The sequence below is a fragment of the Chelonoidis abingdonii genome, chromosome 11 (assembly GCF_003597395.2).
Source record: "Chelonoidis abingdonii isolate Lonesome George chromosome 11, CheloAbing_2.0, whole genome shotgun sequence".
Lineage (NCBI taxonomy): Eukaryota > Metazoa > Chordata > Testudines > Testudinidae > Chelonoidis > Chelonoidis abingdonii.
This window is the reverse complement of record NC_133779.1, coordinates 58,924,375-58,951,178: the sequence shown is the minus strand read 5'-3', so window position 1 is coordinate 58,951,178 and position 26,804 is coordinate 58,924,375. Positions and strand designations below refer to the sequence as shown.

At 57.3% G+C, this 26,804-nt stretch overlaps 2 protein-coding genes and 1 long non-coding RNA gene across 4 annotated transcripts in view; 2 read left to right on the top strand and 1 right to left on the bottom strand.

Annotated features, from left to right (window-relative positions):
• The window catches only part of LOC116833677 (B-cell receptor CD22), a 231,375-nt gene extending 217,139 nt beyond the window's left edge, over positions 1-14,236 (bottom strand). The window contains exon 1 of the mRNA XM_075071161.1: positions 13,464-14,236. Coding sequence (XP_074927262.1) covers positions 13,464-13,947 — 484 coding nt within the window. The 5' untranslated portion in view covers positions 13,948-14,236. The remainder of the gene's footprint in view (positions 1-13,463) is intronic.
• LOC142047540 (uncharacterized) lies at positions 14,237-15,321 on the top strand. Its single transcript, XR_012656859.1, has 2 exons — positions 14,237-14,470; positions 14,746-15,321. It is a non-coding gene; the product is annotated as an uncharacterized LOC142047540 (long non-coding RNA).
• A 3,983-nt stretch (positions 15,322-19,304) lies between these two features.
• Positions 19,305-26,556, top strand: LOC116833688 (B-cell receptor CD22-like). 2 transcript variants are annotated; one of them, XM_032795362.2, is made up of 7 exons: positions 19,305-19,547; positions 19,984-20,388; positions 22,048-22,338; positions 22,989-23,255; positions 24,856-25,119; positions 25,563-25,826; positions 26,203-26,556. In XM_032795362.2, coding segments are annotated over exons 1-7 (1,611 nt in total). In that variant the 5' UTR covers positions 19,305-19,429; the 3' UTR covers positions 26,205-26,556. The 2 variants fall into 2 exon arrangements, with proteins under 2 accessions (XP_032651253.1, XP_032651252.1); XM_032795361.2 differs by having other exon boundaries at positions 25,563-26,556.
• Positions 26,557-26,804: the final 248 nt, after the last annotated feature.

The window sequence follows — 26,804 nt, the reverse complement described above, 5'->3', positions numbered from 1 at the left end:
GCTCCAAAACGTCTGTTAGTCTATAAGGTGCCACAGGATTCTCTGCTGCTTTTACAGATTCAGACTAACACGGCTACCCCTCTGATACAAAAATCTCACACTCTCTCTACAGAGGTGTCTCTATATACCATGCCCTCCTTTTATAACAATCACATCTAACCCGGATTATTTGATTCCTATAAACGGTTGCTTCTTGCAAGCAGAGTACAGGTATATATTTGTCCCAATGTTTTTGCTCACTGCTTTTGATACACGATTGATTCTTATAACAGCGATTCTTATCAATGGAGTGCACTGTATGTCTATCAAATCAGTGTAGGCTGCATCTATATATCCATATAGCCACATATGTGTTGCTCTGCATTGGTGTTAGAGAAGGCAGGGCCCAGAAATGACCTGGCTCTAGGAGCAGGAGTTGGTGGGTAGAAACAAGTGAACGTGTTCACACAAAACTTTTTGTGATCAGGAAACACAGGTTCAGCGCCACCAAAGTATCACGCAGTTTCAAGTGGGTTTTGCCAAACTGTTTCAGTAGAAGCTAAAACCTCCAAACCTTCGAATTGGTTCAGTCCAAAATGATTTTTTTTTGTTTCAAAAATTCCTTTTAATGTGTTGTTTTTAAATCAAAACCATTGAAAATCAGTCAGTCGCGACAGGAATTTTGTTTCCGATTTTTCAGCGTTGCTGGCACGCCAGGAAAGCTGTGATTTGCCCAGCTGTGATGGGGGCAGCCCCACCCTGACTGTGCATTCCTGGCACGGTCACTGCTACCAGTCTACTGAAGCCTGAGCTGACTGCCCTGCTGAAATTTGAAATGGGCCCAGACGCATCTCCGTTCTGCCCGTGCTGAGCCTTGACGTTAAACTGAGACCTGGATCCTGTATCAGGTCCAGTCACTGGGTGATAACAGGGGCCCGATGGCAGGATCAGGGCCAAAGTGTCTCCTCCCGGCTCCAAGTTAAAACGATGAGCTGTGGATCCTGAAGGTGAGTGAGGGATCACAATGCTAAGAGAGCCCTGGGGTGGGTAATACTGGGCAGCGTGTACTCTCTGGGCCGTGCAGTTTGCAGGGCTAGAGGGTTTGGTTAATCCATCCACACATCTCAAGGGACTTTTCTGCATGGCCAGTTTGCCCTTGTGCCTAGCCCAGGCCGGAGAAACTCCCCCAGGGGTCCCTGCACCCAGCCCAGATCTGGAGGGTGGTTTCATTTGTCAGGTGCTGAACTTCAGCTGCTGCACAGGGGCTCGGTTTTCAGCGGTTGGGGGGTTTGCTCCAAATCAGGCCTGGAGGTGGCGCCTCAGGGGGCAGCACAAAAATAATCAGTTCCCAGATCACTGGGGGGAGGTGAGAATTCAGGGCTGGCAGCAGCTCAATGGCGCCCTCTGCTGGGGAGTCCAAGAAGCGAAGGATCTCAGGGTGCGCAAGGTGCAGGATGGGGAGGAAGCCGGGGAATGGGGTCGTGCTGAGATCTAGAGATCCATGGGGTGGCCTCGTGTGGATCTCATGTGCAGAGCTGGGGGAGGTGAGGGTGGGGGGGGTTCGGTGTTTGGCTTTGTTCTGTGATGGGGTGAAATTTAGATTGATTTATTTTTTATGGAAAAGCCACAGAGAGAGGCAGACCCAAAGCAGCCAATGGGCCAGTGGGTCAGACCCTTTCCCCTCCCCAGCGCTGTGGGAGACCCAGATCCAAGCCCTTGTTCTGTTTGATTCACACTGGGGCATTGGGGTCAGCCCTGACTGTCAAGGGAGGGCCCCACCCTGCCCCCTGCAGCACAGCGCCCCCTAGCGCCTCCACCCTGCCCCCTGCAGCACTGCTCCCCCTAGCGCCTCCACCCTACTCCCTGCAGCACTGCGCCCCCTAGCGCCTCCACCCTGCCCCCTGCAGCACAGCGCCCCCTAGCGCCCCCACCCCACCCACTGCAGCAAAGCGCCCCAAAGTGAAATTGACGGTAGATCTGAGGACTGGCTGGGGGCACCATTGATGGTTCTAGCCCCACCCCTGCAGCTCATCTCGGCCCAGTGTCCCACAGACTGAGCCCCTGGTATGGCGGGAGCTGGTATGTGGGAGGAGGAAGTGGGGGCTCCAGAGGCTCCCTGGCCTAGGGGTTAGATTGGGAGACCCTGGTGCAGAGGGGAAATGGAGGGCACAGAGAGCCCCTGCTAAGGGGAAAGAGGTTTCAGGTTGCCCCACGGTTCTCTACCCTGGTGCACCCCATAGGGCTGGGTTAGCCTGGGAGCAGAAGAGGGCGGGGACCTTGGCTCAGTGTGTCTCGGTAGCACATGGCACAACAGGTCTGCACAGAGCTAGGAAAAGAACCCAGGAGTCCTGGCTCCCAGCCTCCTGCTCTAACCATTAGCCCCCACTCCCATCGGCAGGAGAAGGTGCAATTACCTTATAGCGCGTCCTGCAGCCGCGGCTCTGGCAGCCGATCTGGCCGGGGGGAGCTGAGCAATCAGTCTGGAGGCTTTGGAGGGCAAAAGGGGAAGTAACACTGCGCGGGCTGGGGGTGAGATTTTTGTGGGTCCCCCTGAGGGGAGCTGGGAAGCCAGGCCGCAGAGCTCCTTGAAGGGCAGCTCCAAACTCCTCCCTTTTGCTGACATGCAGGGGGTTGTTTAGCAGCATCTGAGTCCTTTCACTTATCTCCCTCTGGCTCAGCAGGGGTGGGCACGATCCGGGCATGGATAGGAGATGGGCAGAGGCAGGGTGGGGTGGGGGGCTCTCCCCTGGCAGGCAGGGCTGGCCCCAATGCCCCAGCCCGGGACTAGGGGGCGCTGGGCCACAGGGGAATAGAAAGGTCACTAATTGCTCAGATCTCAGCCCAGATCTGGGATCAGCCTGGGGCACAGACAATAGGGGGCGATCACGCCCTGGGCATGGGGGTGGGGTGGAATATACAATCCTACCTGTAACCTCAGCCCCCTTCCATACAGAGGGTCCTTCTCTGGCCCCGCATCCACGTCCCCCCTATGTGGGCACAGACAGAATTACAGCGAGGAGCGGCCTGGCCTGGGCTGCAGGTTCCTCAGCACTGCGGGGCTGCGCTCTGGGCCCAGGACAGCGCATAAACTAAAATCATTGGCTGCACCCCTGCATTCCTCCAAGTGTCTCCCCCCAGCCATCCCAAACCACCATCTGTCGCCACCTGTATTTCCCCCATCTCCCACCAGCACCCCACAAATCACCCCACGTCTCAGCAGCCCCGCAGCCCTGTGTTCTCCAAAGTGTCTCCCACCAGCCCCCCAAACTATCAGCCTCTCCCCCCCACAAATAACCCATAGGGTCTCCTGCCAAACCACTGGTCCCAACCCCCCAAATTATCCCAAGTGTCTCCCATCATCTCCCTATTTCCCCATGTGTCTCCCCAGCCCCCCCAAATCACCCACCCATGCACCAGCCCTATCCCTGTTCCCACCCAGCCCAGCTCTTACTCTCCGCAGCCCCTGCGGCTCCTGCCTGACTCTGGCCTCTCACGCGCAGGTAACAAACCAACCCCCACATTAACAAGGACAAGGAGCCGGATGGCAACCACAACAGTGACAGCTCATCTGCGCCGCGCGATGGCATCCAGCCATGGCATCGGCTGCATAACCAGGTATTTTACACCTAGGGCTTGGCATAAAATAATTTCCTAACCAGAAGGGAGTATAGCTTGGATACTGGCCCGATGGGGGCCATGTATGCAAGGCTCATCCCTCGGTGGTGCAATGCAACCACCTCTGGGGAGGAGTGCGTGGCTGTTTGACAGCTCACAGCAATGTGGAGGATGGTTTCAGAGCAGGATTGGAGGAAAGTTCCTATGTGGAGCTGACATGTGGGGAGATTTAGGGAGGGGGAAGGGAACAAACTGTTGGGGCGCATCAGGGACCCCAGCAGGACATCCTGACCCCTTGGGAGAGAGCCACGTGGGAGAAGGGTATCACAGGCACAAGGGGCAGGGGAATATCAAAATTAAATTTTGACAAGCATGTGGTTCTGATCTAAAACCCAAATATCACATTCAGGGCTAGCATGACCAGATAGCAAGTGTGAAAAATCGGGAGAGAAGTTGGGGGATAATAGGTACCGATATGAGAAAAAGCCCCCAAAATCGGGACTGTCCCTATAAAATCAGGACATCTGCTCACCCTATTCAGGGTGGTACCAGCATAACTGGGACCTCAATCTTGCGACTCGAACTTCCTCTGAAGAAGCTTAAGCAGATCTGAGATGACAGAATCGGGACCCAAGAATCTTTTATACAATCTCACGTCCTCTTGGACAAGTTGTCCAGCCCTGGTATGGGGCCGTATCCCCAGGGCTTCCTCCCTAGAGACACCATCTTCCTGGAGCTCTCCCCAGGCTCAGTCCTTACTCAGCGTCAGAGGGAGCCCAGGTGTGACGGAGCAGGGAGCGGGGCGGATTTGACCTGGGAATGTTGCAGGGGGGTTACACTGGGGATGAGGAACTTTCCCTTGAAGGAAGATCCCTGAGCTATAACCTGAGCCAGGAGAGGGGTTGGGAGAAATGACACCTTCTGGCCCGGAGACTGGACAAAGGAGAGGAGGAGCTGCGGGGAATGGGGGAGAGCTGCCGGAAGAGTTTTTAGTTTTAGTTTTGTGCTGGATGGCAGAATGCAGGGAACCCCAAGGCTGGGGTCTAAGCTCCCTGCCCCCCGGAAGAACTTGACTGAAGGGTCCTGGTTGTACCTACAAGCTCTGTTGTAGCCTCCGTTCCTATTGTCCAATGAACCTTCAGTTTACTGGCTGGCTGAGAGTCACGGTGAATCGCAGGAAGTCGGGGTGCAGGGCCCTGACTCCCCCACACTCTGTGACACCAGGTTGGTTAGCCAGAGGGCTCAGCGCTGTCCCAGTTCCAGGTTGCACCCTAGGGAACGCATCACAGTGGCTGGGAGTCTGGACTCCTGGGTTCTATCCCCAGCTTGGGAAGGGGAATGGGGTCTGGTGGGTTGGAACAGTGGGGCTGGGAGTCAGGACTCCTGGGTTCTAGTCTTTGTTCTGCCCCTTTGCCCATGGGGGATGGGGACCCTCCTCTCGCTCCGAGGGCTGAACGGCTCCTCAGATGCTTTGAGATCCCAGCTGGCTGGCGCTAGAACAGGACCAAGCCTCATCCCTTCACCAGAGTCTCTTAGAGCACAGGGGTCGTGGTCCTTCGAATGGGGAGTCTCTGGGGCTGGAGGGGTTAAAAGGAACAGGTGCCACCACACACACACACCATGTAACCAGCACTGGGGCTGAGCTTTCACAATTTCCAGAGAAAGGAGAAGTTTCTTTGCCACAGGCAGACAACAAAGTGAAAGGCTCCCACGGGAAAAATGGTGTGTGGAGCCAGAACCCCCGAGTCCTGACTCTCAGCCTCCTGCTCTAACCACTTAAACCCCACGCCCCTTCCCCAGCTGGGGATAAAAACAAGAAGTCCTGAGTCTCAGTCACTGTAACCACTAGATCCTATTGCTATCAACCCAGGAAGTATGTTGCCTTTAAAGGCCAGGAACACACTATCTCGGTTCCCTTTCCTCCCCTGAGCCACCAGCCACTCACAGAGGCTCCTGCCACAGATGTAGATAAATATGATTACCTGCCCCCAACCTCCCTGCTCTCCTGTTAGTGTCAGCGGTGGGAGCACACCAGAGTCCCAGCCACTAACCCAGGGCCCAGGTAAGAGCCATTTTTCCTTGTTTTGGGGCAAAAAGCCAGATTTGGGGAGAATGATTCTTCGCATCTCTAAATCACTGAAAGGAGATTAAACGGTGAAAGTTTCTTATGGGAAGGGCCGCAGCTGAGATCACAGCCCTGTTGTGCCAGGTGCTGCCTAGACATAGACAGAGACAATCCCTGCTGCATAGAAATTACATTAAAATAGACAATAGGTGGGAGAGAAAACTGAGGCACAGGGAGAAGCAGTGACTGACCCGCTATTGTATGGTGGGTCCATGACAGATCTAGGAGTAGAAAATTCTCAGAGTGGTCGGGTAACATCAGACACTGGCTCTGCCCAGGCTGTGGTCACAGATACACACACAGACGGGACCCAATAAACAATCCAGCTATCGGAGAGGAAGCAGCTGAGGAAGCGCTGGGGGTGCAGAGCTGCAGGATGGGCCGGGGGGCTTAGCAGGGGGCTCTCCCCTCGCAGCCAGGGCTGATCTCTGCTACTGGGGCTTTGCTGTTCCCAGCTGAGACACTGAACCCCGACCCTGCCCCTTGTGCCTGTGATAACCTTCCCCACATGGCTCTATCCCAAGGGGTCAGAATGCCCTCTTGGGATCCCTGCCACACCCCAAATTGATTTGTTCCATTTCACCTCCTTGACTCTCTCTGCACATGTCAGCTCCACACAGGAACCGTCCTTTGGTCCTGCCCTGAACCTGCCCTCTGCGTTGCTGTCAGCTACCGAACAGCCACGCGCCCCTCTCTAGAGGTGGCTGCATTTCACCCCTGAGGCCATGAGCTCTGCACACATGGCCCACAAAGCACACGGGGATAAAAATGCAACCAATCATTGCTCCATAGGGCCAGTCTCCGAACTTTACTCCCTTCTGGTTAGGAAATGCTTTTATGAAGGGCTCTAGGTGTAAAATACTTGGTCACGCAGCCAATCCCGCGGCCGGACGCCATCGCCCGGCGCAGACGAGCTGTCACCCAGAAATGCTGCAGGTGACTCATTCCCGGCCCCTTTCCCCCCCCAGGCCGGCTGAGCGCTCTGTCCTGGATGGAGATGGCCTTGGTGCTGGTCGCTGCCTTCTGCCTTCTGAGCAGTGAGTAATTCACACAGACGCGCCGCGCTGCTGCCCAGGGGGCCGGTGGGGACCATTTCCCAGCCCTGGGAGTGCGTCTACACTGCCAGGAGGGGGCTCGGAACCGGGTTCCAGCGCAGGGAAGTCCCAGCCACTTGCACCAGCGGCTCCAGTTCAAGCCTAGGGGGCGTCTGGCCTTGACCCTGACCCTGAACAGCTGGGTCCTTGCTGCTGGTTTCACCCCAGTGGAGAACACACCTGGTTCTCAGGGCAGAGTCAGCCTGGTCTAGCCCGGGCCACCCTGGGCTGAGCAGCGAGGGTCTCAGCCGCTGTCAGCCCCCAAGCTGCCGTTTTCCCTGTGCCATGTCCTGCCTCTGGGCTTCTCGCTGCCCCAGAGAGTCGGGGCATCTCCTGGGCCAGCTGGAGAGCTCTGCTCTCTGCCCTGCCTGTCCGCCCAGCTCCGGCCTGGCTGTCCCTGCCTCCATCCGCACCGGCTTCTTGTGCGTGGGAAGCACCTGACCTACAGTTGCCAACCCTCCAGGATTGTCCTGGAGTGTCCAGGAATTAAAGATTAATCTGTAATTAAAGATTGTCATGTGATGAAACCTTTAGGACTTTGTCCACCCAAAGTTGGCCACCCAGCCTGACCCCTTGCCAGTGAGTTTCCTCCTGCAGTCAGGACCTCTGGCCCAAGGGTCAGCTATGGAGGGGGTGCTGAACTGAGAGGGGATGAGAGGTGCACTGAGGGGTGATATGGGGGGCTGAATTGAGGGAGTTGAGGGCTGCACTGAGGGGGGATGGACTTAAGGGGGTGACCAGGGAAGCTGAGCTAAGTGGATTTGGATTTTAAAGCCCCTGGTTTAGGGGGCTGAGCTGATGATGGCCTCTCCCAGTGGGATGTGTGTGGCAGCCCGGCCTCCAGGGTGGATTCCCCAACTCTCTGGGGCCAGGCGTCAGTCTGATCCTCGATTCCTGTCCCCGACAGGTGCTTACGTCCAGGACTGGGGCATTACACTTGCACCAGGATCCCTTGATGGATGGGTCACTTCCTGCATGACTATCCCCTGCTCCTTCACCTACCCCACAGGGTGGACGGTCAGGGCCGTGAGCTGGACACGGGACAGGGTTCAAACCGTATATCATTTGGATGAGGATCGTGTCCATGCTGACTTCAAGTGGCGCGTCTGCTATCTGGGGGACCTGCAGCACAACTGCTCCCTGCGGGTGACAGGGCTGCGCCGCAGTGATCAGGGCACCTACCGCTTCCGGTTTGAGACAGTCGGTGATGTCAAGAATGACAGCTGGACGGCTTACCCAGGACAGCGACTCCGTGTCTTTGGTAATCAGGTTCCTTCCAGCAACCCCAGTCCAACACAGGGACCTTGGATAACCTCAGATAGAACATGGCACACAAGTGCGCAGACACAGAGCAGGACTCATCCCCTCCAGCAGGGGGCAGCAGGGACACACACACCCTTTCTGCCTTGCTCTGAAAACCAAGTGGTTAGAGCTGGGAGCCAGGACTCCTGGGTTCTCTCCCCAACTTTAGGGGACGGGGTGGGATAGAGTGGGAGAGAGGTTAAAGCAGGGGGGACTTGTGGCTTAGACTCCTGGGCTGTATTGTCAGACCCGCGTCCCCGTCACTCTGTGCTGAAGAGCCGCTGAGACTGACCCTGCAGCCAGGGTAATGCAGCAGGAGTGAGGGGCTCTCAGGGGGAGCTCGATAGTGGGACTGGGACCCTGCAGGACCTCCCGGCAGAAGAGCGGGAGCAGGTAAAATGTGCTTTGTTGGGGGTGGATTTGGGTGGGCAAAAAACCCAGGCTGTGGTAATTGGCGGGAAAACACTAAATCTGATAAATGTACCAAGAGTCGCCTATTGGGGAAATTGCTAAATGTTTTATGTGAGCTTCTCTTTCCTCTCCATGTTTCTCTCCCTCGCTCCAAACCCGGGGAAATGCACCGGCCCAAGGCAGGTCAGAGACACGTTCTGTGTGTTTGTACCTGGTCCAAGCAAGATTTGTTTTATTCTTTTAGTGGTAAAAATTGGGTCTGAATTGGTATCGATCATATCTTCACCCACCGGTTTCTGTGAGTTGGTTGGTTGGTTTTTAGCAGCATGGGGGAATCTGTCTCTCTTGCAGGATTTGCGGGATCGAAGGTTTCTGTGGCTAGAGGGGGATGAAAATGCAAAATACAAAGCCTGGCACTTGAATAACAGCAACGGGACAGAATTCAAAATAGTCCCGCTTAGGGCTCTGGTCTGAGGCCAGATGTGTGGTGCCCCCCACTGGCGGCTGCCCCCCTCCAGGCAGACTCACGCTCCCCGTGTCTCAGGCCAACTTTTGCTGCTGTCCCCCATTGCCACGAGCCCTCATTGCTCCGGCCAGCTGAGCTCCCAGGCTGGGCCGCGCCCGCCCGCTGGGGGCTGCTCCCCGCTCTGCAGCCAGGCTGCAGCCCCTGGGAGGAGCCAGCCCCAGGGCCCAGCAGGGTTCAATGGCTCCTGAGCCCTCCTCTCCTCACAGCCCATCAGTGCCAGCCCGCCCTGCGGCACCGAATGGAACCGGGACCCTGCCTCACCTGCTCTGTTGGGGCTGCCTGCTCCCATCGCCCCTTCTGGTACAACCATACGTGGCAGAGCCCAAAGCAAACCCCGGGCAGGGCTGGGCCAACCGAGCTGCGAATATCCCCATCCCAGCTGGCCCCCGGCGCGGCGCTGAGATGCCAGGGGGATGGATACAGGGATGAGTGTGACTCTGCCCAGTCCCAGCCCCTGGGGACAGGTGAGCTTTGCTGCTAGACATGGCATGAGTAGAGCAGGGGGGTGGGAGCCAGGATGCCTGGGTTCTATCCCTGAGATGAGGACAGGAGCAGGGACTAGTGGTTAAAGCAGGAGCGCAGGGAGTCAGGATTCCTGGCTTTTATCCCCAGCTCTGGGATGGGGGGGTGGATCTGTGGGTGAGAGCGGGCGGGGGTTGGGAATCAGGATTCCTGGGTTCTATTCCATCAAAAACTGTCATCTGGCTCTAGTAAATATTCTTGCCCCATCGGACTGGATGGGGAGGGACCTGCCCCTTTGTTCAGTCCTAGGGCCCCACTGACAACCTCTCGCCCTCAATGTGCCCAGGATCGAGGTTTCGTAGCTGGCAGGGAAGGCGATGGTTTTACCCTGCGCTGCGCTGGGTACGTCTGGTCCCGCGGGGATGAGTGGCTGCCAGAAGCCTGGCAGCATTTACGTGTTGACAAAGCAGCCGTCTCCGATGGAGGGAGCTACGTGTGCGGGGTCTGGGTCTCTGGCCCCGGCTGGGGGTATCTGAGTCTCTCTGCGAGGGAATCGGTCGAAGTTCAGCGTAAGCAGTGAGGGCTGGCTAGAGCCTCCTCCCTCACAGCCCCCGATACTCCCCACACGGCCTCCTGGAGCAGCCCCACGTACCCCCACCTCATGCCCCTGCTTCACTGCGCCCACCTCATGACCCCAGCTTCATATTCCACCCCTGCCTCTTAATAACCAGTTTTGGTCAACCCTTCCACCTTCCTGGTGTCCAGCCACCTCTGGGCCCCAGAAGTGGCTGCATCTCAGCACCAAGTGAGCCATCGCCATGTGGTGCTGCTGTGTGGCTGTTACCCAGCTGCCCTGCCCCACCCCACCCCAGAGATGTCTGCATCTCAACCCTGGCTGAGCCTTCCCTGTATGGCTATTACCTTGCTGCCTTTTCTCAGAGACAGCTGCATCTCAGTGCTGAGTGAGCCATTGCTCTCCGGCTGTTACCCAGCTGCCCTGCCCCAGATATGTCTGGATCTGAGCACCAAGTTACCCATCTCTCTGGAGTGGCACCGTGCAGCTGTTTCCCAACTGCCCCGCCCCAGAGGTGGCTGCATCTTAGCACCACGTGTCATGATCCATCCCCCTGCAACCTCATTGTGTGGTTGTTACCCAGCTGCCATCCATCAGCAAAAGGGGTTCAAAAATCTGCTGCAGGGTAGATCCAATAACCCTCCTTTCTCCTTTTCAGTCACCCACCCTGTTTGGGCTCCCAAGTACATCATAGGACCTACAGCTGCTGTTGTCCTATTACTGCTGGTGGGGCTGGTTGGCGTCATAGCTTGGAGGTATTTGCGCTTTGGCAAACTGGTAAAATCCACGTCTCTGATCTCTGGCAATCCCCAGCTCCTCCCGCCTGGCCTTTGCCGGAGAACCTTGCGCAATCCAGGACTCAGAATTGCTGAGCAAATTCAGATGAATCGAAACCCAGCCGGGGGGGTGATTGAATGGTGGTGGTTGGGTCCCACACAAATACCTGACACCCGCAAGGGGCCTGGGAAGGGTTGGGTGGCCGCCTGGTTGCACGGCTGGGCTGGTGGTCAGGAGAGCAGGGGCCAAGCCAAGGCAGGAGGTTCTATTTTGTGGGAGCCTTTGTCCTGTTCCATCCCCTCCTGAACCGAAGCAGATGATGTTTTGCCTCTGAGCTGTTGGTCTCCTTTCTTTGTAGTAAGATGCAAAGCAAACGCCAGGGAATGAGCAGCAATCCAGTAAGTGCATCTATGGGGCTGGGAGCCAGGGGGGCTGGGTTCTCTCCCTAGCTCTGCTGTTGAGTCACTGCACGACTTTAGATGAGCTCTGTCCCTCGGCTTCCCCCTCCATAAAACAGGGTTCTACACTTCCACCCCCTTCCCTGGAGCAGGACAGAAGGTCTTTCCAACCCCCTGGGTAGTTTATCTGAGGAGAGGGGGGGGCCTATGTGCATTCCCCTTTGTTTTTACACATCACCGAGTGGGCCCAGAGCAGTGGCTCGCAGCCTCACTTCTGCCTGCCTTGCAGCACCAGCCGGGCCCTGGGGAGACGCCGATGTTTGGACGCATCTATGAGATCACCCAGGACTATGGCCTGGGGCAGCCAGCCCATGTTAGAAGAATTTCACCAAGGGTGAGCTTGATACGTGCCTCCTCCTGGGGGATAGGTCAGTGGGGTGGGTGGTGGGGGGGTGCGCCCTGCTGGAGGGATGAGCCCTGGTCGGGACGGGGGCTGGATCGGAGCCAGCACTGCCTAGACAGGGGTTGACAAACGTTTTCTGTCGCGCCCTCTCTGACTCACGATGGAATCTGTCTGCACCCCACTCACCTCCCCTGCTGGGAGTGGGGCCAAAGCCGCAGTTGGGAGCTGGGGTTGGGGCCAGGACTGGGGCTGGAGCTGCGGCTGGGGCAGAACGAGGCTGGGTGTGGCTCTATCCCTGCCCCCCATGGGATCTGACCCCACCACATTGCCCTGAAAGTTCCTCCACGTTCTCCTAGGGTGGTGCACCCCACAGTTTGGGGTCCACTGCCCTAGAAGGGAAAGGCCCTGAGCACCCTTCCCTACCCCCTGCCCTGAGCCAGCCAGTCCCCCACTCTGGGACTGGATTGAAGCCAGTCCCCCATAGAGAGGAAAGGCCCCATTCCCCAAATCCATGACTCATGTCTGGTCTGGGGAGCTTTAGCCCAGGGATCCCCCCGCAGCCACTGACCCACAGGGGTTCTGCGCTGTTGACCGACGCAGCCTGTCCAATCCCCAGCCATGGCGCTGCAGCCGACCCCACGCTAGTAACCAAATGCCCTCGTGCCATCCCCAGCCCCCCTAAACGTTCTCTCTTCCCGTGGCAGTGCGACCACTGAGCTGTGCCCGGGCTCTCCGGCTGGCACCGGGCAATCCCACACCTACAGCCAGCCGATGAAAGTACCGCAGGTGAGCGACTCATTCCTCTGTGTATACGAGGCCCGAGACTCCTGGGTTCTATCCTCCTCAGCTCTGGGAGGAGAGTGGGGTCAAGTGGTTAGAGCAGGGGATGGGCTGGGCTGTGAGTCTTTAGGCTGTTCCTACAAAGAAGCCCAGGACTTTTCCTCTTACCCAGCACATTCACACTGATCCTTGTCATCCACTTTCTCTCCTCCTGCTTCTGCCTGGGCTTCGAGATGACCAGTCTGAGCCCCTACGAGCCGTTCTCGCTGGCCTGCAGGTCAGACAGCTGCAGGCTGCAATCTCTCTCCAGGTTCCCCAGGAACCTCACGCGCCCTGCGAAGGCCGGGCTGATGGTGGCATTGTGTTTATACTGGACGGTGCCACTGAAATCTTTCTTCTCAGGGTCATACCCAGGATTCAGATTCCAGGCCAGGGAGCTGATGGTCAGGTTGTTTGGCCTTCTGGGGTTCAGGACACAAGATTGATAGCTGCACGGGATGGGCAGACAGGCCCCTGTCCAAGCGATCAGCGACTTGGGGACCTCGACGGATGGATGGAAACATTGACAGAGGAAGCCTGGAAGCAGCAGAGTGACAGATGGCAGTGAGGGGCAGGCTGGCCGGGCTCTTCTGGTGCCGAACTGGGACTCAGGAGATCGCGGTTTGATTCCCAGCACGAAACTCCTTGTTCAGCTCATGGTGTGGCTCTGTGCCTCAGTTTTCCCATCTGTACAATGAGGAGAACCCAGGAGTTCTGGCTCTCAACCTTCTTGCTCTAACCACTAGACCCCACTCCCCTCCCAGAGCTGGGGACAGAACCCAGGAGTCCTGAATCCCAGCTCAACCCTCTGAACTCCCTATCACTGGATCACATTAATTTGATGCAAGTGGAATAAATCTCACCAAGGAAAACCTCCCTCTGAGCTTGTGGCCCCCCGGCCGGGTCTCCTCTCCCTTCTCCTCTGCCCCCAGGACTCTGTAGCAGCTAGACCTTCAGGCCGAAGGGAAGGGGCCTTACCTGGGAGGAACAGCAGCCAGACGAGACGCCTCAGGGTGACCCCAGGGCAGCCGTGGCACCAGAGGAAAGAGTGAAAGGCTGGTCGGTTCCTGCAATGACCCAGAGCAACATCAGCCACCAGAGAGAGAGGAGCTAGAGGGGAGACTGCAGGGAACCTGTTACCTGCCCTGACCACTAGACCCCAGTCCCCTCCCAAGGCTGGGGAGAGAACCCAGGCGTCCGGGCTGCTAGCCCCCTGCTCTAACTCACTAGCTGTCGGATGGCGCAGTGCAAAGGGCATCACATTGACACAGGGGAGGCAGCTTAATGCAGGGGAACAATTGCCCACCCTGCTGGGCAGGGGGGTTATTACAGGGCTTGGTGCCCAGAGCGGGGAAATTGAGCTTCCTATGGGGAAGCTCCAACGGGAACCATCCCTCTGCTGCTGATCAATCCACGGGAGACCCAGCAGCCCCTCGCGCTGTGTGGGAGGCTGCGAGTCCATGTGCAGCTATCGCTGGCGCATGGATCGATCTAGGAGCTGGACACGCAGTGACAGTCATCACTCAGCTGGTGACTTTAGTACAGTTGAGCAGAGACAAGGGACCTTGTTCCTGCGACTGTCTGTGTTACTGGCCTGGGCCCCCCGTGTCCCGGTGACGCTGGATCTAAACCAGGCTGAGGTGACTCAGCTGAACAGAGACGGTAGCCGCCAGCGCCGGCCCCTCACTGCTGTAATGTCACATCACTCGCATTCACTTCAAATAAAACTAAAGGCGACAGGGAGTGGGGGCCGGTGGTTTGGGGGGCTCATGAGACACTTGGGGGAATCCAGGGGGCTGGTGGTGTGGGGGGCTTGTTGGACAAATTTGTGGGGAGTCAGGTAATAGGGGAGCTGGTTGGAGACACTTGGAGGATTCAGGGGGCTGGTGGTTTGGGGGACCCCAGATCTAATAACAGAAACTATTTTCCCTTTCCCACGAGGGACTGAGTTTTCCCGCAGGCCAGAGATGGAGTCACGCTATGAGGTGAGTGCAGAGTCTCTTACCCCCCGCCCCCGGCCCTGCTGCCCCCTGCTGGCTGGGGCGTGTGTGCGGCTGCAGCCTCCCCATCCCCCGCACTGCAAATCCCTGCCCCCTGCTGGGTGGAACCGGTGCTGCCCGAGTGTGTGTTAGACCCCATCCTGCTACCGGCTCAGGGGAGAATCCCCCAGCCACAGAGTGTCCAGTCCTGGCAGCACCCAGCCCGCTGGCCTTGGGGCCCATCGAGCAGGGATCTCATTGGCCCTCTGTTTGGGCTACAGGAACTCCAAGGACGGACCCAGGATATTTACAGCCAGTTGGACTCTCCCCAAGCTGGTTTCCACTGAGCTCTGCCAAAATCCCAACCAGCTGGGACCCCCTCTGCACGGCTGGGACCTTAAACACAAAGAGAAGCCATCGCTCAACAGGGCCAGATCCCAGCAAGGGTCCACAAGAATCGATTTTCCATTGTGCTGGGGGTGCTTCACCCCTGGCACTTCCCCAGGCCCCACCTGCACTCCACCCCTTCCCTCAAGGCCACACCCCTGTCCTGTCTCTCCCCCACCCCTGTCCCACCTGTTCCCACCCCTGAGCACACTGCGTCCTCACTCCTCTCCCCTTCCCCCACGAAACAGCTGATTGCGGCAGGCGGGAGGCGCGGGGAGGGGGAAGCATTGATGGGGAGCTACCGGTGAGTGCTCAGCACCCACCATTTTTTTCCAGTGGGTGCTCCAGCCCCAGACCACCCATGGAGTTGGTGCCTATGTGGGGTAAAGCGGCAGTGGCTCCATTAGAATGAATGGGGTCAGACCCCCAGCTGGGGTGACTCAGCTGGGAATAAATAGCTCCGAAATGCAGCGATTGGGTAATTTTTTTTTTTAATATCAACTTTATAAAAAACAGTGGAAATATCTAGACAAAAAACTTTGATTAACTTGGAGTTAAAGGTGAGACATGAACAGCAATTCCCAGGGGCAAAGGAGAGGGGAACAAGGCAGATTTCAAATCCCAAATTGGAGACAGGCAGGAAATTCCCGGCTCAAGTCAAGTTAGGATAACCCGGCATTTGACAGCAGCAATTCCCAGCCCTAAGCGGTGTCTGGGCTGCAGCCGGGCTCTGCAGTCGCTGGGGGCCGAGCACTGGGCGTGAGCTTGGTTCAAAGGGTTTTCATGGCTCCCAGAGGAGAGTGAACACAGGCCGGGGCGTTGAAGGTGGAGTCTCCTCGAGTTCAGGGTCCTGGCAGCCAGGACCGGCGCTAGGGTTTTGAGTGCCCTAGGTGGACAGCAATTTTGCCACCCCGTGCACTGGTCCCGCGGCTCCAGTGGAGCTGCTGCAGTGGTGCCTGCGGAGGGTCCGGTGTGCCTGCGGGCGGTCCACAGAGCCACGCGAGCAGCCGACCGTCTACAGGCACGACTGCGGCAGCTCCACCGGAGCCGCGGACCAGCAGACCGCCCGCAGGCACCACTGTGGCAGCTCCACAGGAGCTGCCTGTCTCCCCCTCCGGTGGCGCCCTGACCCAGGGGACACCCTGGGCTGCCGACTCCCGCTGGCAGCTCAGACTCCCTCTCTGTTCTAGCAGCAGGGCTGCTCAACCATTTAAAAAAAATTGGGGGGCACTCTTTGGCTCCCCCAAATCTCGGCACCCTAGGCAACCGCCTAGTCCACCTAAATGGTTGCACCGGCCCTACTGGCAGCACAGAGGGGACCACGGCTCGCAGGGACCTCGGCCGGGCTCAGTTAGAATAGCCCCCCAGGCTGCTATAATCGTCTCCATGATTGTCTGAGGGGCTGGCGATATCCCCGGAGCGCAGGATTCCTGCTGGGGACACAGAACGACACACGGTGGGAAAGGGGTCTGAAGAGCAGCGATCACACCCCCAGCTTGAGGGGGTGTGTGTGTCTCTCTCTGCTCCTGTGGGCAGTGGGGGGAGGACTGGTTAGAGCAGGGGCCTGGCAGCAGGGACTCCTGGCTTCTACCCCCAGCGCTGGGAGGAGTCTAGTGGTTAGCGCAGGGCACTTTGTTCTGACCCCATCGTGTCGTTCTCCATCCCCTGCTCTGTGGGCAGCATGTCCTGCTAGGAACGCTCCTCATCCAGGGCTCCTGCATTGCTGCTCAGGGCATCTAGTGCAGATCCAGAACATCTGCTGATGGAGGCAGGAAGGGTGGGCCAGGAGGTGGAGGCCAGGCCAGGAGAGGGGCCAATGGACAGCACTGGGGAAGGGGCTCAGTTTTGCCTTTGAAACAATGTGCCACCAAATTCTGGCTTCAACCCCTCGCTCCCCTGAGCACATGGGCTCCATTCACAACAAAGTGTTTTTCTTTCTGGCCACCTAGCAGCTAGCGATTCCCCAGGGGCGGGAAAGGGGGACAGGCCCCACCAGGGTGAAACCCAACCCCTAGGGGTCAGCGCTGTCCTGGGCCCAGAGCGCAGCCCCGCAGTGCTGAGGAACCTGCAGCCCAGGCCAGGCCGCCCCTCGCTGTAATTCTGTCTGTGCCCACATAGGGGGGACGTGGATGTGGGGCCAGAGAAGGACCCTCTGCATGGGACGGGGCTGAGGTTACAGGTAGGATTGTATATTCCACCCCACCCCCATGCCCAGGGCGTGATCGCCCCCTATTGTCTGTGCCCAGGGCTGATCCCAGATCTGGGCTGAGATCTGAGCAATTAGTGACCTTTCTATTCCCCTGTGGCCCAGCGCCCCCTAGTGCCGGGCTGGAGCATTGGGGCCAGCCCTGCCTGCCAGGGGAGAGCCCCCCACCCCACCCTGCCCCTGCCCATCTCCTATCCATGCCCGGATCGTGCCCACCCCTGCTGAGTCAGAGGGAGGAAAGTGAAAGGACTCAGATGCTGCTAAACAACCCCCTGCATGTCAGCAAAAGGGGGAAGTTAGGAGCCTCCTTTCAAGGTGCTCTGTGGCCTGGCCCCCAGCTCGCCCCCACGGGGACCCGCAGAAATCTCAGCCCCGCCCCACCCGGTGCCACTTCCCCTTTTGCCCTCCAAAGCTGCTCAGCTCCATTCCCCGGCCAGATTGACTGCCGGAGCCACGGCTGCAGATGCACTGTAAGGTAATTGCACGTTCTCCTGCTGATGGGAGTGGAGGCTAGTGGTTAGAGCGAGGGGCAGGGAGCCAGGACTCCTGGGTTCTTTTCCCAGCTCCATGCAGCCCCATTGTGCCGAGTGCCCTCCAGACACGCTGAGAGACGGTCCCCGCCCTCCTGTGCTCCCAGGCTAACCCAGCACCTTGGGGTGCACCGCGGCTCAGGAGAAACAATCAACTAGAGGGCAGCGCACTTCATAGCGGGTGTTGGCAGAGCTCCCCCCCATCCCCCACAGCTCCGTGTGTGCCCCGCTCCCACCGCCTCTAGGTCAGGGACTCCTTGAAACCTCTTTCCCCTTAGCAGGGGCTCTCGGTGCCCCCCGTTTCCCCTCTGCACCAGGGTCCCTCAATCTAACGCCCAGGCCAGGGATCCTCTGAGCCCCCCATTCCCATCTCCCCCATACCAGCTCCCTCCATGCCAAGGGCTCAGTCTGTGCCCCCTCCCCATTGGGACACTGGGCAGAGCTGAGCTGGGGGTGGGGTGGGGCTGGAAGGCGTCAATGGTACCCCCAGCCGGTTATCAGATCTACTGTCTATTCCAGAGCCGGCTGGAGCTGTGGCAGCTCTGACCAGATGAGGGGAGCTCTGTGTGTTCCCCATTTCCCTCCATCTGGTTGGTCGATTGCCCCTCCCCCAATCAATAGGTCTCTGCTCCTGGGAGCCGTGAACGCTCCCTGGCACTAGGGGGCGCTGTGCTGCTGAGGGTGGGGTGGGGACACTAGGGGGCGCTGTGCTGCGGGGGGTGGAGGCTCTATGGGGTGCTGTGGTGCAGGGGGCGGGGGCAGAGGCACTAGGAGACGCTGTGCTGCGGGGGGTGGGGTAGAGGCACTGGGGGTGCTGTGCTGCAGGGGGCGAGGGAGAGGCACTGGGGGTGCTGTGGTGCAGAGGGCGGGGTGAGGATGCTAGGGGGCACTGTGCTGCGGGGGGTGGAAACTCTACAGGGTGCTGTGGTGCAGGGGGCGGGGTAGAGGCACTAGGGGGCGCTGTGCTGTGGGGGGGTGGAGGCCTAAGGGGTGCTGTGCTGCAGGGGGGCGGAGCAGGGGCAGTCAATGCAGATTCTCATGCCCTGAGGCTGCTTTCCCACATCCTCACCCTCTTTGGTTGGCTCAATGCCCAGAGGAAGTGGCAGCGTCTCTGTGACAAAAACACCCTGGCTGAGGCCCAGCCAGTGACCCTTGACGCGGGGGAAACAGCTTCTCTGGTGCCTTGTGCTGCTGGGAAGTGGAGGAGGGGCATTGTCAGTGCTTTTTGTCCCCCAAGTGGGGGATCAAGCGTGAGGAGCAGCCGGGGCCTTTGATGCTGGGCTGTGCCGTGCCCGGCCTGTGGCGATGCCCACAGCCTGACAGCAGGCATGTGTCTGGGTTGCCGCTGTACAGCTCGGAAACTGAGGCACAGGGGTGAATGAAAGACCCTCATTCACAAGTGGGTTCAGAGTTTTGGGCTCATCTGCTGCTCTAACCACTAGACTCTGCTCCCCACCCGGAGCTAGAGATTGAACCCAGGAGTCCTGGCTCCCAGCCCCCACCCCCTAACCAATTAGAGGCATCTGGTGTGAGCTTCTGGGGAGTGTGGCTGGGGTTGTACCAAGACCTGTAGTAACAGCACCCAGTGCAGCAGGGTGTGTAACGGTTCCCCTCTCTGTGTAAATGAGATGCCCTTTGCACACACCATGAGCGACAAACCCATCCGGCAGCTATTTCATCTGCCTTTTGACAGGACTAGTTAGTCAGAGCAGGGGGACTGGGACCCAGGACACCCGGCTTCTCTCTCACCCTTGGGAGGGGAGCAGGGTCTAGTGGTTAGGGCAGGTAGCGGGTTCCCTGCAGTCTCCCCTCTAGCCGGTCTCTCTCCACTCCGGGTGGTTAATGTTGCTCTGGGTCATCACAGGAACCAACCAGCCCTTCGTTCTTTCCTCTGCTCCCTGGCGCCGCGGCTGCCCTGAGGTCACCATGAGGCATTTCATCTGGCTGCTGTTCCTACCCGGTAAGGCCCCTTCCCCTCGCCCTGAACATCTGGCTCCCTCAGAGCCCTGGGGACCGGGGAGAAGGGAGGGGGGACCTGGCCAGGGGGTCACAAGCCCAAGGGGAGATGTTCCTCTGTGAGATTTACTCCTCTTGCATCAGATTGATGCAATTCAATGATAGGGGGTAGGGCAGGGATTCAGGACTCCTGGGTTCTATCCCTGGCCCTGGGAGGGGAGCGGGGTCCAATGATTAGAGTGGGGGGCAGCACTGGGTGCCAGGACTCTTGGGTTCTCCTCATTGTACTGATGGGAAAACTGAGGCCCAGAGCCACACCATGAGCTGAACTGGGAATTTAGTGCTGGGAATCAAACCCCAATCTCCTGAGTCCCAGTTCGGCACTGGAAGTGCCCAGCCAGCCTGCCCCTCACTGCCGTCTGTCACTCTGCTGCTTCTAGGCTTCCTGTGTCAATGTGACCCACCTGTCGAGGTCCCCGAGTCCCTGAGCGCTTGGACGGGGGCCTGTCTGTCCATCTGGTGCCGCTATAAATCCTGTGTCGTGAACCCCATAAAGACAAACAAATTGATCATCAGCTCCCTGACCTGGTACCTGAACCCTGTGTATGACTTTGAGAAGAAACATTTCAGTGGCACCATCCTGTATAAACACAACGTCACCATCAGCCCGGCCTTGGCAAGGCGTGTGAGGTTCCTGGGGGACCTGGAGAAAGATTGCAGCCTGCAGCTGTCTGACCTGCGGGCCAGCGAGAACGGCTCGTATGGGCTGAGACTGATCGCCTTGAACCCCAGGAATCAGAAGGAGGAGAAGAAGTGGATGACTAAGATCAGTGTGAATGTGACGGGTAAGAGGGAAAGTCCTGGGATTCCTTGTAGGAACAGACTAAAGAGTCATAGCCCAGCCTAGCCCCCCCCCTGCTCTAACCACTCAACCCCACTCCCCTCCCAGAGCTGGGGAGAGAACCCAGGAGTCCTGGCTCCCAGCCTCCCCAAACACTAGACCCCGCTCTGGTAGCAGCCGTCACTGGGGATGCAGCTCAGTGCACCTGGGATGACATCCAGACCGGCTGTTCCTATTTTCTCCACCTCTGTCCCATCCCTTTAATGAGGCAAGGACTCTCGCTAAAGTCTGGGGCTACAGCCAGCCTTGAACTCCCCGTCTGCATCAGAGCAGCACTGACCTCTTCTAGTAGAGCTAAAGGAGATGGGTCCTCACCCAGTGGAAGCAGTAGGTTGTTATCCCCCGTGCTGTTCAGCAGAGCCTCTAGCAAAACTGAACAACGGTTCGGGTGGAAAACTTCAAAGTTTCTTCTGTTTTATGGTGTTTTTCCACATTTCTCCTGAAATATTTTACCCACAAATCTTGAATTTCACTTTTCCACTTGCTTTTTATTCCCTTTTCACCCCAAGTGCAGCACAAGGAAGGATGTCGGGGGTTGGGTTTTGTTATTTCATATTTTCCCTTTTCCTTGGGTGTCCCAGGGAAAGTCATTTCAGCGCTCTGTGCCTCAGTTTCCCCAAACGAAAATCAGGGAGAATAATCCTTTGCCTATTTTCACTGTGGTCTCTTTGGGGCAGGGACTGTCTCTTGCTGTGTCTGGGCGGCACCCTGCACAACAGGGCCTGGATCTCACCTGGGGCAGGGACTCTACCGTAACGTACTTAATGCAGTAGGAAGAGAGCCTGTGACGCGAGCCCTTGTATCAGAGGCCTGGTATGAGGCAGGCCCTGCTCAGAGACTGTGGCAAGAGAAGGGCTGATCTTGCAGAGATTCACATTGCTAAGAAGTGCTAGGCACAGAGCACTCATGCAAACACAGCCCGATATTAAGTGGTACCAAGAAAGGTACAAAAACCTTCCCCCAGGATAACGGAAACACACTGACCGCTCCTAACAGATAAGATCAGGCTGACAATACGGAACTTTTTTATAGCAGGGTATAAGGATGTATCTAAGGCTTTGTCTACACTAAGCACCTTTCAGCAACACAGCTGTGCCGCAACAGCCCTGCTGCTAAGAGGCACGCAGTGTAGCCACTGTTTGTCCTCTGTTTCCATCCCCCATGAGCAACAGCAGCTTTGTCAGTGGGATAGCGCTCCTGCCCACAAAGCACTGTTCATACCAGCACTTTTCGTCGGTAAAACTTTTGTCATTCGGGATGTGTGTGTTTTTTATCACCCCTGCACAACAAAAGTTTTGCCAATGAAGTTCCAGTGTAGACACAGCCTCAGAGGGAGAAACTTTGGCCAGCTGAGGGTTCAGTGGAAAGTCTTGCCCTGAATTGAGCTGTATCCATTGCTACTATCATGCTTTGTCGACAATAAACCTGGCCTGGTGCCTTTGTACCTCAACGGATCTTGTGGTCATTGGGTAGTTCACTCAAGGTGTCTGCGCAGAGCTGGGGCAGCACACAGAGAAAACACGCACACACAGCCGAACATCTACCACCATCTAATAATAAAGTGTTCTCCATAATAACTTTCCCCTTTGCCTCCCTGACACAGATTCGCCTCCAGCTCCTCAAATCAAAGCACCCAGCGAGCTCAGGGAGTCAGTCCCGGCCCAGGTAGTTTGCTCCATAGCCTATTACTGCCCTGACTACCCCATAACTCTGACGTGGGTCTGTTTGGGGCATGGGACCCCTGAGTCCACCACAAGGATGGACATTGGAAGGACCGAGAACACACTGACTTTCACGCCCACCTGGCAGGACCATGGGACAAATGTAACCTGCCGGCTCAGCACCCCGGCTGGGACACCGAGCTCCGAGAGCAGCGTGGTGCTGGACGTGAAATGTGAGTCGGGGATTTGAACTGGGCGCCCCTGGGTCTGACAGCACCAGCCCCACCAGTAGCTCTGGCACTGACCCATAAGCACCCTTGGGGCTGAATTTCTTGGGGGGCACCAGGGAGGTGGATATGGGTCCAGGTGGGTGGAAGCAGATTGGCCAGTGGGGTGGGAGCTGACTGTATTTTGAAGGAAGAGTGGGGCAGTCCCATTGGGCAGGGATGGGCATGAGGGTCAGTGCCAGCACCCCCTAGAGGGGAAAGGCTCAATGCCCCATTCCCCGTCCCCCTGAGCCAGCCAGCCCCTGCCCTGGATGGGAGCTGGTGCCCCTGGAGGGGAAAGGCCCAATGCCCCATTCCTGGTCCCCCTGAGCCAGCCAGTCCCTGCCCTGGATGGGAGCTGGCGCCCCCTGGAGGGGAAGGGCCCAGTGTCCCATTCCGGTCCCCCTGAGCCAGCCAGTCCCTGCCCTGGATGGGAGCTGGCGCCCCCTGGAGGGGAAGGGCCCAGTGTCCCATTCCCGTCCCCCTGAGCCAGCCAGTCCCTGCCCTGGATGGGAGCTGGCGCCCCCGGAGGGGAAAGGCCCAGTGTCCCATTCCCTGCCCCACGTCTCGACAGTGTCCATATCTCAGCTGTTCACCCGCGTGTTGGTTTGCTCCAGATGCCCCTAAGGGAGTCCAGGTGAAAGCGACACCCGGAGAGACCATCCAAGAGGGGGACAGATTCGTGCTGACGTGCATAACCAAGGGCAGTAACCCCCCCGTCTTCACATACAACTGGTATAAGGACTCACAGTTGCTGCACCAGAGGCAGGAACAGAGGCTGGAGTTTGAAGCCAAGGGGGACGAGCATTCTGGTTCCTATGTCTGTGAAGCCGTCAATGAAATAAGCTCAATCCGATCCCCAACGCTGCAGATAGACGTCCACTGTGAGTGTGGGGGTTAGAGCCAGACAGGAAGGCAGGGTCTGTGGAACTCCCTGAGACTAGATACCTCTGCTGAGCACAAGGAGGGAGACTAGGAGGTTCTTCCCTAGATGCTTGTGATGTGGTCATCAGAGGAGGTGAAATAGGCAGGGCTTGTGGCATTGGAAAAGACAGGAACTAAAGTTAAAGGGGAATCTCCATTAGCTCTTAGCAGTACAAGGCCTCTGACACACAGCGTGACAATTCTGGTTCCAGCCAGAAGAGGGCAATGTGCCTAGCCTCACACACAGAGAGGCGGATCTGACCCATTCCCTCCAGCAGGGGGAGTGCTCACACACACAGAGCAGGATTCAACCTCTCCAGCATATGGCGGCAAGGACACACACACACATACACGCACACACACACAGAGAGTTGGGAGAACAAACCACAAACACTGGAACTCAGGGGCAAACAGGAGAAAAATGGAAAATTTGTCTTTTAAAAAATGTGACATTTCCCCTGCCCCCCAAATCGGCCCATTTTGAAGCAGAAGCGATATAGCTGTTTCAAAGGTTTGCAAGTTTTTTCAAACTCGTCACCTCTCGGGAGAGCCAGAGAGCGTCTTGTGCCTGAATGAATTCGGCGGGTCACGCTTGGTCCATGGCATATGCAGAAAATAACATGGGATCCAACAGTAACATTCACTTTTGGGGTGAAATGTCCCGGATTGTGTTAAAAACCCGCAGACCAAAAAGCACTTTCCCTCCCTCCTCCCCCGCAGCTTTTGGAGACAGACAGAAAGTTGTCACAGACAGATAATTCCTGTCACTGGACAATTGGTTTGGTTTTGTGGGCTGGGGGTGGGGTGCAGACCGTTGAAAATCCAAACATATTCAGGGTTTTGAACTTTTCCTGAGACCGTGTGATGGGGTTCACTCGCCAGAGCGGTGCCTCCTGCTGGCCATCTGGGGGATTAGCCCCCTCCTGGTGATATGTCACCCGTCATCGTCACCACCTGCTGACCTGCTGTGCCTCTAACCTCTGTCTCTGCTGCTTGAGTTCCCTGGGCCACGTCTTTATGGTCCTAGCATCTCCTTTGCCCTTTTCTCAGGGCCTCCCAGCCTGCTAGGAACCCCATCCTCTCTCCTTGGGCACCCTGCAAACACTGACTGCCTCTGCCGTTGCCCCTGCAGCTCCTTTTATATGAGCCGTCTGGGACCTGATTGGCTGCTCCATTCAGCCGCTCTCTGATTGGCTGCTTTTAACCCCTTGCTTTCCAGTGTGGGGTGAACACTCCATCACAGACTGGAAAATGATTTGTTTTTCACTGGAAATGTCTGGGGTGTTTTCATTGAAAACACAAACATTTCAGATGTAACCCTCCAAAACTTCCCGAGAGAAATAATGGCCATTTCCCCAAATCAGGCAGGGCTGTGCATTGACACTGCCTCTGTTTCCCCACCCTACCTCTAAAGACAGGATTGGCCTGTGCATCAGGTTTTCACCAGGGAACTAAGTTCAGTTTGTTCTCTGCCACTGGAGTCTCCAGGTAACCTTGGTCAAGTCACTTAGGGTTTCCCACAGAATAATCCATTTAAATCAGGGCCTGTTTATTCCCCAGATGCCCCAAAGGACGTGCGTGTGGAACTGGTGACAGGCTCTCAGATCCAGGAAGAGACCACGGTTGTGCTCAGCTGCTCTTGCAGGGCTCATCCGCCCGTCAGCAGCTACACATGGTACAGAAACGGGCAGCACATCCCTGCACAAACCCAGCAGGAGCTTCGCTTTGACAAGATCCATCCCAACCAGTCCGGTTCCTACCACTGTGAGCCTCAGAACAGAGTCGGGATGTCAGAGTCGCCAGCCATTACAGTCGACGTACAGTGTGAGTAGCCAGGGGACGAGCAGGGGGCACTGCAGCTGTGTGGGGTATCCAGGATCTGTACTCCAGCTTGGCAGGGCAGACCCTGCATGAATCCCAGAGGGGCAGGAGCTGTAGCCTTCCCCTAGGACCTCCTTCTGCCCTCTGCAGAAGCATTGGTGTGAAAGGTGGGATCCCGGTATGTACCTCAGCACCCAAGTTCAAGGGTGGGATGTTCTCCCCCTCCTGCCTCACAGAGCCCCTGCTTGGACACAGGACCTCAGTGCAATGGAGCTGGGAGTTAACACCCGGGGATAGATCCTGCCTCTCAGAGCAATGGGCTCAGGCTCTCTGCAGACTCAGGCAGGCGTTGGCTATGCTTGGGGCACTTCCCTCCTTTTTATTTCCTGCCTATAACCTCCCCGCCCCGAACACCAAGACGCACCCCGTCCTGGATTCTTTTCCAGATCCCCCCAAGGAGGTACAAATCACCCTCCAAAACCCCCAGCACATCTGGGAAGGCGATGCGGTGACACTGAACTGCTCCGTGGGCAGCAGTAACCCCCCGGTGACCAAGTACACGTGGTACAAGGATGACAGCCAGTATCAGGAGACCCAGGAGAGTGTCCTGACCTTCCCTGCCACAGAAGAGCGGTCCGGTAGCTACAGCTGTGAGGCCCAGAATGCGATCGGCTATAGACAGTCTCTGCCTGTCTCAGTGGATGTGCAGTGTAAGTAATCGCCTCCTGGCTTCCCAGGCAGAGTCCTCTCGGAATTTTCTGCTCCAAAATTCTGAGGAAAAAAATTATTTGTTCTTCCGGCTCAACATTTTAATTCCCTTGGTGCTTTTCAAAGAGCAAAAAAATTCAGTTTTCTCCCATTAGAAAAATGGTCTTTGTCTCTCATGTTTTGGCCTTTTAAAAAAAACTGCATGTGTGGACGTTGCCATGACGGGTAGGCGTCTCCGCGTGCCCCCCCCCACCTCCCTGTGCTCAGCAGCGTGTGCTGCCAGGCGGGACGGAACTGGCGGCCGGCGTGCACCCCGGTCCGATCCAGTCCCCTCACCAGAGCCGCTGGGGGACCCTGACTGAATCGGGCGTTTTGCAGAGGTCGGTGGGACGCCGGCCAGGAAACTCAGCAGCCAGGAGGGATTTCAGGCCGGCGACCCCTGGCTTCAGGAGGCATCCCGTCAGCGGAGCCGAGACAGGGCGTGATGCTCTTGGCCCAGTTTTCCTCCTTTGACGACACCTCTGCCCTCAACGGCGCGGGTGCTGGGCCAGTCGGCTGAGGGGCAGGAATGTCGCTGCATTTAATGGTCAGTAGAACACCCAGGGTGAGCGTAGGTGAAAGCAGAAATCTCCAACTCTCCGGAGTCCCCATCCCAGGCCGTATTATGGAAGGTGACAGAAATCGCTATATTGTAGGGCTTATTCTGCATTGGAAAGGTAAATCACTAACCTCTAGCTGGGCTGGCTACGGTGCAGGGGTGATTGCTGGCGAGTTACGTAGCCAGAGGCCATTCTGGGAGTGTGAGGGGTGGGTAGTTGTCTTCTGGGGATGCCTAGGGGAAGCAGCTCCTAATATAGTCACCACCTGTCGGATTTCGAGGGTTGCTATCGAAAATCCGGCCGGAGTCTCTGGCGAGGACAGAAATTCGTGGCTTGTACAGATAAGTAGTTTAGAGCCGGCAAGAGTAATTCTGTAGCACA

Excerpts from the sequence above, each read along its gene's own strand:
- LOC116833688 (XM_032795361.2), top strand. The coding sequence starts at position 19,430 with ATGTTGCTCTGGGTCATCACAGGAACCAACCAGCCCTTCGTTCTTTCC. Across the intron at positions 20,389-22,047 it reads GATCAGTGTGAATGTGACGG|ATTCGCCTCCAGCTCCTCAA; the intron begins GTAAGAGGGAAA and ends TCCCTGACACAG. Across the intron at positions 23,256-24,855 it reads GCTGCAGATAGACGTCCACT|ATGCCCCAAAGGACGTGCGT; the intron begins GTGAGTGTGGGG and ends TTTATTCCCCAG.